The sequence below is a fragment of the Vicia villosa genome, linkage group LG7 (assembly GCF_029867415.1).
Source record: "Vicia villosa cultivar HV-30 ecotype Madison, WI linkage group LG7, Vvil1.0, whole genome shotgun sequence".
Taxonomy (NCBI): domain Eukaryota; kingdom Viridiplantae; phylum Streptophyta; class Magnoliopsida; order Fabales; family Fabaceae; genus Vicia; species Vicia villosa.
Window position 1 is genome coordinate 101,359,378 of NC_081186.1, and position 13,170 is coordinate 101,372,547.

At 34.4% G+C, this 13,170-nt stretch overlaps 1 protein-coding gene across 1 annotated transcript; it reads right to left on the reverse strand.

Annotated features, from left to right (window-relative positions):
• Positions 1-1,238: 1,238 nt before the first annotated feature.
• LOC131616204 (protein transport protein SEC23 C-like) lies at positions 1,239-11,058 on the reverse strand. The gene is made up of 12 exons (XM_058887471.1): positions 10,252-11,058; positions 9,857-10,030; positions 9,028-9,189; positions 5,812-5,954; positions 4,403-4,478; positions 4,128-4,303; positions 3,946-4,027; positions 3,548-3,625; positions 2,905-3,066; positions 2,529-2,792; positions 1,703-1,807; positions 1,239-1,584 (listed from the first exon to the last, which is right to left on the reverse strand). Exons 1-12 carry the CDS (start codon positions 10,975-10,977, stop codon positions 1,444-1,446), a joined length of 2,289 nt encoding a protein of 762 aa, XP_058743454.1. The 5' UTR covers positions 10,978-11,058; the 3' UTR covers positions 1,239-1,443.
• Positions 11,059-13,170: the final 2,112 nt, after the last annotated feature.

A 13,170-nucleotide genomic window follows, 5' to 3' on the forward strand; every position in this document is an offset into this window, starting at 1 on the left:
TCACACAGACTTTGACCGGGTTATCTGTGCTTTTACATGATAATGGTGTATTACCCGTGCGTTTATACGGGTACTGGTGTCTTACCCGTGCGATGCACGGGTACTGGTGCGTTACGCGCATTTATTTTCAAAAACATAATAAAAATAAAATAAAATAAAATGCAAAATTATCTATGCAAAATAGTTTATTATTATTAAAAAAAGATAATAAATGAGTACTTATAAAAAATTTAAGTTATGATATGATTGAAATTTGTTTTTTATTATTGATCAACATCAAAATTATGAATAAATATAAAAATTTTAAATTGACAAAAAAATAATATATTAAATCATTAAAATATTTGAATTACCAATACTTTATTTTTTGGGATATAAATTACATACATAATTAAACTCACATTTCTAAAAGTCACCTACAAACTATACCAAAAATACTGCTATAGTTTTTCTTATGTGAAAAGGCTTTATTCTTATTTCAAATAAGTTTAAGTGATATATACACCTTTCTACGTTGGATATTAAAGTATGGGTACTAGTTTGGGCTAGATCGGGTATACATAAATTTCAGATTTAATTTTAAATTGAGAAGTATTACTTTTAAAATGAAAAACATATATATTTAAAAAATTATAAATTAGAAAAATAAAATAATTTTATCAAAATAATTTATTATTTTTAAAATACAATCAAAATTGTATGAATTTTTCAATTTTTTTAAGAGAAACATTAATAGTATATATTTTAATTATTCATACATTATCTATTGTATTTTAAATTGAATATAACTTCAAAATAAAATATTATTGTGTGTAACCCGTATATTCGCACTATATTGTGTATAATTTGTGCGTTATTAAACAAAAAGCATCGAACAAAAGAGTAAATTCATGTAAGTATCAATTAAACTTGGAAGCTGCGGCAAGCAAGCTTTAAGTTCTATCCGCAAGCTTTAAGTTCTATTGTTCGTACATCTCTCTTTATTTCTCATGGAAGCTGTGTCAAGGACAAGGACCATTAATTGGATTCAATAGAAGTGATTATGATGTTGAACTATTTGAATAGAGATGGTAACTGTAATTCAACTCTACTAATTTGGCATCAAATAAATAAAAAATAAAACTTATTCAGTCTCCCAAATTGTATTTTAGAGACCAATTCCGCAAAAATCTAATTTCAATTTTATAATGGATCTGCCCGTGCCTTGTTAAAATAAATAATAACGTTGATACATAGGATGTAATTCATTTCACTGCTCTTTTCTATATTATAAGAGTTTAGATATAGTTATTTGGACTGTCATCTCTTGAACACCACAAAATTTAACAAGTAATTAGATACAGTAAAGTAGATGTAATTACAAGATTTGGCACTAATTCAAATTGGAAACAATAATAGCAATCCAAGGAAAATTTTACATAAAAGTCATAGGACACACTAATCCTATTGAACAACTAATCTCTGTAAATGATCCAGGAAGACCTCAAAGCTAACATCATCCGTAAAGATAATATCACCTCCAGGGAGGGAAGCTTCAGTGTTATATGTTGCAGAAGGATTTAACTTGGCTAGTAGAAATCGGGCCTGCATATTGTACATGAACGCCAAACATGTCACATGCCAAAATAGTTAATTGGTCAAAGTCACCTTAAGCAAAAACTACTAGTATGAAACAAGATATTTCAAAGTATATGAATGTAACCTGGGATCCATGCTGATCACAAACAACTAGGCGAGGCACAGGAAATCTATCTTTCATTATTAAATCTGAATCATCATGAGGAGCTCGAAGCAACTGAGCAAATGCCTGCAAAATATATGACTCAAATTAACTAAATTGCCAATGTGAAGATAAGATGGTTACTCATTTAGCAATGTTGTTAATAGCAGATGGCCATAGGATTTCCTAATTAAGACCTTAATTATGCCCCCAAATAGTCAAATGCTTAAAGTTACAAGGGCTTTCCGATATGCCAGTGCTTTAGAAGTTCAAAATTTGCATAGTTTTGTGAAGCCTCAGTCAAAGAAAAGTTTTCTCACAAACATAAAAACATGCTCTCTGATAATCTTGCCTACACATTGAATTCATTAATGTTTTATTCACTTGATTTTGATTCTTATCTTTCTTACCAGGATGCATTCATCAAAACAAACAAATCAGTCATAGAAACTAAACAAGGCTCAATAAACTGAAAACCAGTGCCCAGCATAAGCCTAGGGTCAGCAACATTTAGTAAAACCTTGTAGAAGCTGCAAACACATCCCTATTTTGAAATATAAACTTAAGCATAGGCAGCTTACCGAACCTTATCTAGAATCATAATGATCAAGTAAAGCCCATAAATTACTACAATTTGTCCCAACAATGAAACTGCCAAAGTATTTAAATGATTTTACCTCTACTCATGCTTTTACAATGTTATATTGTCCCTGTCAACTGGATATTCTTATTCTCCCACAGAAAAGTTCTGATAAAAATTAACTAGCAGACATTGTATTAAATTACCAATTACTAGTCCAAAGAATACCTGATGTTCTGGTTCATTATGATATCCAGCCTTGCGCCATTGGGCAATGGTTGAACCATGAAAAATAACAACTGTGAAAAATGAATCCAAAAGAAGAACCCTGTCAGCAGCAATGGCTGCGACATCGAGAAGAGCAGGTTCAGGACCAGAATGAAACGAATATGAAATCAGTGAAGGCTGAACCATGACAACAGAATTAGTAACATTTTCCCGATTTAGAATCATTCTAAAGTAAGCAGTTTCATCTGGGCTGTTGTTGAAGACCTGCAATAATATAAATAAATGTAAGTAAACGCTGTTGAAACAGAAAATGTAGCAGCAAGAAATATCAGCAATGACAAATATTATAAGAGGTCTGAAAACACAAAATGCTTACCTGAACAAACTGAGAACGACGTAAGTGAAACATAAACTGTGGGAATATTGACAACCTAGGAGACAAACTAAATGAAGATGGGGTGTCTTTTTGAAAATCTCCAAACCGGGAACACAAATTTATCAATGCCTTATCCAACCATCTGATAGGATCGAACTCAGCCTGATACAGAAGTTGCATCATCACAGGGTGTCAAAACAATGACATTTTACATAAGCAGACAGAAAACCATATCAAACTAATCATTGAGAAAGAAAAAGGAAGTCCATAGTTCTCACAACTATATAGCTATGTGATATGTCATAAATAAACAGACAAAGAATACTTTTGTATCAATGTCCTTGTCAACAATATAATATGAAAGTGTAATGGGTTCCAATTCATTGTATTCCTTCATTCTTTTTCATGAATGGAGTAAAAAAATGGAAAAACCGTCACTATACATGTTGTAATATCTCCCTTTTCTTTTGAAAAATCTCATGCTTCAGTGGAATAATTAGTTTACTGAACTAGAATCCATAACAATTAAGTATAACATGTTAGAAAAATAGTGCAAAAAAACTACAATATATATGTGGAGCAGAGTGAGATACAATTATCCAAAATATAATTTCAAAAGGTGCAGAAAATATCCAGCACTCGCCTCTGTTTCCATTTTGAATGACACTTGACGTGCCATGACTATAGCAGCTGCTTCTTGGTCAAATCCAGAAATCAAGTCCTACAAAATTTTAGACATAACTGATATAAAACAATGATGAATTCCAGAAATGACTTAAATGATGTGCTCGAAGTTACTTGATAAATCATATTATGAAGCATTAATTTGTTAAGAAATTAGAATATTGACCCCAATAAAACCTTCACTACCATCAGATCATCAGGAACCAATGAAGTTTTAGATAGACAGGGATTCCATGTTTTCCAAACATCCCGAGAAAACCAGCTATAAAGTTCCCACGTGAATTTCTTTGCAGTATTAATAATGGATACCAAAATAATTAAATTTAGTGAATCAAAGGGTGCTAGATGAGAGCTTACCTGTATACTTCCTGGCCCAGCAACCCATCTACGTGAAAGGGTTGTAACCCGAAATCTCATTTGTCCACTGTTATTCTGATAACTGAAGCAAAAAATCTGTGATGAGTGAGAAAGAGAAATATTTCAACTACATTACAACAACAGGCAGGTTACTGAAAGGTGCATTAAGATGGTTTTCATACTAAGTCAAGAATTGGAAGTAAAACTGATTGCTTGTGGACTGCATCGTAGCGTCAGGAGTCTCCTTCCTCACAATGTCAAAATACAGACACAGTGATGTTGATTTGTCAAGGCCGCACATCTTCCATGCACTAGTACCCCCTTGACCAATAACAGCATCTGAGCATAATGGGCTTTTCTGCATATACAAAGAAGCAGCTAAACATTTTTTTCTGTTGGGGGGGCTAAAGAGAATTTAACATATATGAAAAAGATAAAACAAAGCTTCTAGATATACCTTTTCAAGAGAAGCACAAGGGCCAACAATCCCTTGGACTTTGATGTCCTTTGAGCAGTTTATCTCAAATATTCCACTGCACAAAGAAGATAAAATAAGGTTAAGAACCAATCAGCTTCTCCCTCAGCTTATTGATTTAATTATTTTCAGTTAGAAAACATGTGTTTCTGGTTTCCTGGTAGGAATCAGAAGCCGCAAGAGATATGCTTCTGCTTCTGGGATGAGGAATCTTTCAGATTTGGACAAAAGGTACTATGTAACCTCTCAAAGTTTCATTAGTTTATTCGTAGCCAGAAATAGTGTTTCTGGATCCAGATACCACAGAGTTACCTCCAGCAACTTTGATTTGGATACTCCTAATCTGTCGGTGGCTATTTGCCAGTGTTTACTAAGGGACACTCCTTAAATTCCAAAATTATTGTTCTCAATGGTAGCATAAAATTAATGTGGCTATTGACATTAGTATTTGATTATTTTTTGGTTAGTTATACAACGTAAACAGGAGATAGAATCCTCCAGTAATTAGGAATAGTATCCTACTATAATGGTTGTCGACTAGTTTCCTGGTGTATATGCCGTTAAAATGGTTTCATCTTCTAGACTATCTTCAAGAACGTTTAAAAAATAAATGTGATTGACTTCAAAATCATCTTGTCCCAATTATAGCTCACCGTCTTTTTCTCTTATATACATTCCTTAACCCTAAAACTTGTAGTCTCGACAAGAATAAACTTGTTTTCCAATTTTACACAATTACACACTGGTACATGAATGTAACTAGTACTGTTTACCAAATATAAATGAGTAGTATCTTATCTAACAAATATAAATTTGTGCATACAGTAGATTGTCCCCATTAGTCAGGTGGGAACTGTTAAGAGATGGACCATGCTGAATATAAATAACAAGAGGGTTGGTTGAGAGGGAAGATATCGAGTCATTTGAGAGAAAGATTTGGGTATTTAGGCATATGGAGGTGCAAACTCTTAAAAATTTGCAATCTAGTATGCAATCCAGGTAATTTTTCTCTACATCTTCTAATAAAATACCAGTTTGTATCAACTAATATGAGTTACAACTCTCATTTCCAAGGGTAGGTTGAAGGTGAAATGAAGGATGGAAAGAAGAATTTAAGTGATTGGAAGAGGGCTGCAAGAACTGAGCAGCAAGCAGAGGAGGAAGCTGAAAGGCACTAGAGTTCTCAGAATTTGAGAGGATATTTCTTGTAAACTTGATGAAAATGAATTGTTGAGTTACAAGAGAAGGCTATGATCTACATGTAAATCTCTAAGGCAGTGTCATCTGGATATCCATATCTAAATCCGGTTAAGTTTGATATCCATGAAATTACAAGCAAGAAATTCAAGACAATCCATATCATAGAAAAACTAAAATCTTTAATGACATACTTTGATGCTAGGCCCAGATCAGAATCACCCGATTGGAAAACACGCTTAAGTGAATCCTTGAACACTGGATGGCCAAAACTTTCGGTAAGTACAACAAGGCCCCCGGTCCTTTCAACAGCAGTTTTAAGCTCAGCAATGCCAACCTGGAAGATAAAGAGTAAAATTTTATATTTTCAAATATATATTAAAAAACACTAGATAAAGCAAAAATAACCACCAGAATGTGATTACAAATATTTGAGGCACTGCCGCAATAATACATGTGTCAGCCTACATACCTATCTTAAAACTAAAGTTTAGCATATATAAATCAATTTCAAAAGAAACAAAACAAAAACAAGTAGGACAGTTAACAAATCTTCCACATTTTTTATAATCTCCTTGAAATTAGCCAAGGATTTCAGACAACAGGAACTACGAAGCTGGACAATCAAGTTATTGATAGTAGGAGGTGTCATTTCATGATTATCTCAAGATGTAAAACAGCACTTAAGCTTCATAAAAAATTATTGAAACAGTTTTCCCATGAAATTACAAGCAAGGAAGATCAAGAATCCCTTTAGGTGGAGGGAAAAAAATTTGGTTAGACATAAAAACATTCATGGAAAAGAAATTGTAAACATTATACCCAGGTGTTTCAAATTCTCTCGGTTTGGTTACCACTTTCTAATCATAAAACTAGTGAACTGGTTTAAAGGTCATTTGCATGGAATCCCTTTTGTTATTGAGTCAAGAGAGCAACAATTAAAGGGTCTGTCTCACACATCAGACAGTATATGGTCTGAACATACGTTTAAATGCAGGGGAAATCCTCACCTCACAAGTCAATTTTGTAAGGTTGAGTTAGGCCTAACCACAATTTTAAGATGGTATCAGAGCCTCGTTCATGATCCGTTGGATCACCTGCTATCAGGTTTCCACTATCAAGTCACCTACCATTTATATCCATGCCTTTAGTGTTAGCCGTGACGTCGTGTGTTAAAAGTTTCACATTAGACAATATATATTTGCTTGAACATATGTTTATAAGTGGGGGCAATCTTCACCTTACGAGTCGGTTTTGTAAGGTTGAGTTCGGCCCAACCACATTCTAAGACTATGGAAATTACTTTGGCGGTTCCTATTAAAAATTACTCTGATGGCTCCTATCGAAAGTTGATTCTTCACAATTGTGAGTAGCAAATTTACTAAATTGCAATTTTTTATTCAAATATTTTTCCTTTGAGAAAAGCATGTTGATTTTAATTTGTTTTTATGTGCCAACACCTACGTTGTTAGTTTTCTACCTCCAACATATAATTTTTGTGAGCAGGTATTGGTTTGAAATTGTGGTTGCGATTGAATTGTTCATTTTTTTTGAAGTGATATACTTTGATTTTGAATATTTGAATTGATATTGTGAATGATATATTGGATACTATTTGTTGCAACAAAGAGAATGTGCAGCCTATGTGCTAAGTACCTATAATTTCATGGTTAACCATGAGAAAAGACCTAGTATAGAACACATTAAAAAAGTAGGGGAGGACAGTGTACACTATTTGTGAGTAACATACCTAGTACACAACTTGTTAAAAAGTGGGGGAGGAACGGGGTACCACACCTATGAGTAACATAACCTAGTACATAACCCCTAAAAAAAGTGGGGGAAAAACAGTGTACACTACCTATGATTATCATACCTTAGTATAAAACCGTTTAAGAGAATGGGAGAGGAGCGGGATACCCTTCAGCACAACAAAGAGATAATGCGGTCTATATGCACATAGTGAAGGGTGATATGATATGAGAAAGAAATATATCTTAATATTATTACTATTACAATTATCATTTTAAATTGTAGATGTGTATGTAGAACTTCATATATGAGACTAGTGGTTGGTTCATACAAAGAATCTTATCGAAAAGTGTTATCCTTGATGTAGTAAATATTTTTATAAGTATGAATGAGTTTTTAAAGGATGAGATTTTAAATACAAATTTGTGCAATTTCTAACTCACCTGCATGTTCATTTTGTTTATTATGCTCTCACGGAATCTTTGTTAGTCACCCCCCTTTTTTATTTTTAGATTCACAGGTTGCAGAATAGGATTCTCTTGGCATTTGCATATATATCTCAAAGTTCATTCTTTTTGGAATACCTTCTATCATGAATGGTCTCTGCTATTTTTAGAATTCAATATCAATATCACGCAGTTATAGGAATATGAGTCATTCTTCTCTTTTGAGTTGTACAAAGAGAAGATAGTTGTTATATACATTGTTGATAATTATTAGAAAATCAAACTAGGGATTCATTGAATGAATAGTTAGTTACAAATTCAGTTACATCACTTGCTTTATAGAAACCAAGTGTCAACCTGCAGTAGCAGGTCACCCTATGACAAGCTGACAGGTATCAATCACTGTACAGCAGTCATAACTAACTATCTAGACTGAGGCTATTTTATAGTTACACTAGAGCTATGCTATAGTCTCAATAATTAATTGGTCTTTGAGGATGTCATAAAAATAGATGAGAGACACTGTCAAATTTCAGTAACTCTACTTTCAAAGGGTGCATGACCTGAGATTGGGCTGAGACAGAAGAACAGCAGAAGATGAAAAGAGTTTGGCAGTAAAGGGCGTCTTTCAGACCTGTTATTTATTACATTGTTCTGTTGTTGTTAATTTGGAGAATACATTGCCTTTCTTTTAATGTTTGGTAGTCCCATTTCCCCATCTCCTCGGACCAACTCTTGGTTACTTGATAATAACACTAGTGATTTTGGTGGAAATGAGGAGGTTAGATTAGATGTAACGTGTAATTCTTGTTACTATTTAGAGCAGTTGGTTAGGCATACACTCATATTATGGTTAATACATTTTCAGTCCAGCCACTCATATTGAATAAAAAGATGCAAGGCCAGGGATGTTACTAAGTGAATTAAGATTAAAAATGCATACAAAATTTCAACATAAACTACTTTGAAAAACTTAGATAAATTGGAGTAAGGAAAGAACTGAAGAAGTGAATTACAATTTAAACAGTTATCACAAATTCTTGATTAAACTGGATGTACTCAGTAAATATCATCTAACTATTCTGTGCTTGAAAAAAGTTAAAAAATGAAAAGTTCTCTGGGAGGAAAACAGACATTCATTGCCAGCTTATAAACATGCATAATGCTGTATACCAGCCAGAAAAGACCTGTTGAAAATAGAGAAAATTTTACCTGATCAAGAGCACAAGCAAAAAGATCCAGCACATGACCTTGATGTACAAGCTGCTTCGAAAGCCCATCATAGAATTTCACACATTTATGGTAATGTGGCACAGAATCTTTATCGAGGTCCTTGTGGGAGCGAATTGGTTCAGAAAGTTGTCTGGATACAATCTATATGATACAACAGTTTGTAAGGACAGATACACTAGAGTATCGTCAAGCAATCAAATAAGATGGAAATCATTTTTGCCCATGATATCAGTAAAAGTCAATAAACAATCAAATACATTCCCTTGATGTAGGCACTCATAAAATAGAGGCCAATCATTATCATACACACTAATGCCAAAATAGTCGGATTAGTTTTAAAAGATATAATAATTTCATGTTCGTAAATAATAGAATATTGAAGGTTTCCTGAATAACATATTAGTCCTCAAACGTGTGATCCTTTAGTGAAATAGGATTGATTTAACCAACAAACTATGCATTCGAGTACCTCATGTGTGATTTCAAATTTTTAATTACATCACGTGTAATTTCAAATTTTTAATTATTTCAGTACTTTCTTTTGAATACTACTATTTAACGAATTATACCATGAATAATGACATATTTTTTCACAATTAATTTGACTATATAGTGTGTGTTTGGACTTCAATCCACGTGTTTTGCAATGCATTTGAACAAAAACTACTTTGAGTCTCTACTTCATTAGCTAGGCACAAGTAAAGCTACACTTTGCTTCTATTGGCCAAACACACTGCCATGTGCCCATGTCCAAGGCAATATCAAACCAATTACACTGTCCCTCTGTAAGTAAGAAGAAAACACTTACCGCGGCAGGTCCTTCAGTTGCCGGTCCCCCGATAAACGCCATTATTCTTGCAGCAGAACCAGGAACACAAGCCCCCAATAAACTAGCAGCAATACTTAGTGCCGTGCTTGTGCACCTCGCCTCCCGCTGATCACCCGCTACCGGCCAGGGATCCCTCTGCAGCTCATCTAAAACCTGCAAAAACAAACCAATTCACAACTCAATCCTTCAGTACAAGTATTGTCAAATTGCGGATATAGCATGGCAGAATTTGAACAAATCGCAATTGTTCCACAAGTGTTGGCCTGCTATAGCACTGGATTTTGAACAAACCACACTTTTCCACAACCTGCCACTGACAACTCTGATCAACACACAACCAAACTTTCTAATGCAGATTAAACAAAGCACATTACCGAATTGAGCGCGAACTCACACTCCGAGGCTGGAAGCAAGAACCGCGAAATACTCTCCAACGAAAGCCCATCCCGTGCACCCGCAACAACACCAACCGCCGGCTTCGGTTTCTTGGCAAAGAAACTCATCTGCTCTAACAGCTGATCCTTTGAAACATCCTTAGAACCTCTAAACACATAGGTTTTAGGAACAATCCCAAACCCAAGCTCATGCACATGAACGAACGTTCCAAACGTAATAAGACCAACCAGCGAATTATCCGGTAAAAGCTCAACCGCCTGAGAAATCGCAGATCGGAGGAAACCGATTTCCTCTTCGATCACACACGTATCAACAACGAAGAGAAAAACAGGAGGCACGTGCGGAGCGGGATCACTAGGTGAATCATATTCAACGGTAGTGTACTGAGGGAAAAGCTCGGCGGGAAGATTATCATCGGAGATGGAAGCGTAATGAGGCGGAAAATGGTTACGTTGAAAGCAGAAAGGACAGATCCAGATCTTCGCGGCAAAATCGACGATACAGAAAGGATTGAGAATTGAACGGCAGGTTCGACATCGGAGTGGAGCATAAGGGAGAACCGGCATGGAAGGGAAGTGTTTGATTGGAGTGTAGATTGCCGCAACTGGAACGACGACGTTTAAGGCTTCCTGTTTTGTGCCGGGGATCACGTTCCACGGCATGCGAACGCCGTCTTGGGTTTCGAGATCGACGAATTCCGCCATTGATTTGGAATCGGAGCAGCTCCGGCGATGTGAGAAAACTGAAATGGTTTTGTAATTATGCGCAGTTAAACTCTGGTCTTAGCAGTATCATACTTTTATATAATTTATTTTATTTTTCTCATTACTCTTTTTATTTCTATTTTAAGTTCTTCAATAGCTCTATGTGTTTTTTTTTTGTTTTTTATTTTGCCAATTAGCTCAGATCTATATAGTAAATCGATTAATCTGATTTTGTAGTTTAGAGGGATGATTTACTGGTCAAATCTTATTTCGATCAAGAATCAAACTCGAGTAATATTCGAATGATTTGGTCTTAGTAGAAGCTCTTTTCCTAGGGGTGTTCGCGGTGCGGTTTGGACGGTTTTGACGAAAAAATCATCTGAACCGCAAGAGAAAAAATCGTGCGATTTGGTTTGGTCCGGTTGGCTTTTAGGAAAAAACCAAACCAATGTGGTTTGGTTCAGTTGGTTTGGTTTTTTACAAATATTTTATTGATTCAAACATATACATATAGATGACAATATATAACTTTGTATTTAGACATTCATACACTATCAAATAACAACAAAACTCGTCATATTTTGAAAACAAATTTTCATTTAATATGTAAAAATTAAATTAGACAAAAGTGGAATAGTAAACATAAAATAATAGCATAAAACAATATAAAAATTATTATAATGAAACAAAATGAAATAGAAGATACGAGAGATTAGTGAAGGTGAAAAAGAAAAATAAAAGAATTGAGATATTAGAGAAGAAGATGTGCGATAAATGAAACTGAAATACGGAACATTTGCATAAAAATGAGAAGGTGAAAATGAAAGAATATAAGAGGGTAGAGATTAGATAAGAAGAGGGAAAATGTATGTGGCAAAGAAGATGCGCCAATGCTATTATAGATATGAGAAGATCGAGACTGAAATCATATGTGTAAGGATGAGAAAATTGTTCGTAATCATAAGGCTAAGGTATAATAGGTTTAAGTTTGGGTTGGATGTGAGTTAAGTAAAAGTTAGGTTGTAATATAATGCGGTTTGGTTCGGTTTACAAAATACAAACCACAAACCGAACTGAACCGTGCGGTTTTGTTAAAAGATGATCCAAACAAATCCGAACTAAATGCAGTTTTTTGTGATTTTGGTTTGGTTTGGTTTGATTTGCGATTTTCTATTGAGTTGGTTTGATTTTGAACACCCCCTATATTTTCACTACATTTCAAATATTGGAATTTAAAATCTTAGTCTGGAGATTGAAATCTGAGATAAATTATTATCGTGTTTTTTGTTTGTCTTGTTTATTTATTATGTTATGACATCTACTTGTTAAGTTGAAGAGTATTTGCATTGTGGAGATGATGATAGAGATGAAAAGTATTTGCAAAGTAAATAAAAAATATGGGATAACATTGACAAGTTTGAGTGTGGTTCAAGTGGAAAATATTCATCTTATAAAATTGAGGGTATGGGTTCAAATTTAATTATAAATTAAAAGAAATAATGTGAAATTAAATTTAGTTAACGTGGCAATGACACATGATCACTATCGATGTATTGTTGGGTCATCACGGGGAGCATCTATATTGGGTCAAAAGCAACACACAAATGATAGAGACGCCACATATTTCTAACAATATGGGACTAACAACTCACACTTATGCACAACAATCTCCCCCTCAAGTGTGAGTTCAAACACTATGTTCTCCCTCAAGCGGAAGCTCTTTCATCCACATACACTTGTAGTCGTTGTGGACACTACAATGGGATACACCGTCTGACCACCACATTGTCAATAAAACTTTTAATACAAGGAGTTGATCCTTTAATTGAACCATCGACTCTTATACCACTCTAAGGTCATCATGTGGAGCATCCATATTGGATCAAGAGCAACACACAAATGAAAGAAACACCACATATTCACCCAAAACCTTAAGGTGATAGGCGTATGAGTCATCTTACTTATAAAGTGCTCAACCTCCACATTACCTGGAAATATGGGGCTAACAACTCATACTTCTACACAACATGTATGCCATTAAAATTTGATCTAAATTTGTAAAGGGGACTACAATTTCGAAAAAAGACCTAAAAAGAAACTAAAATTCAATTTTTTTTTACTTGAAGGGAGGGCCTAAGCCCGAAAAAACAACTACAATAACCCCGTTCACATCTGCATCCAAAAAAGGTTGCA

Coding starts and splice junctions, on each gene's coding strand:
- LOC131616204 (XM_058887471.1), bottom strand. CDS start 10,977: ATGGCGGAATTCGTCGATCTCGAAACCCAAGACGGCGTTCGCATGCCG. Junction 3,626..3,945: donor CTGGGCCAGGAAGTATACAG/GTAAGCTCTCAT, acceptor AAAATTTTGTAG/GACTTGATTTCTGGATTTGA. Junction 1,585..1,702: donor GTGATCAGCATGGATCCCAG/GTTACATTCATA, acceptor TACAATATGCAG/GCCCGATTTCTACTAGCCAA.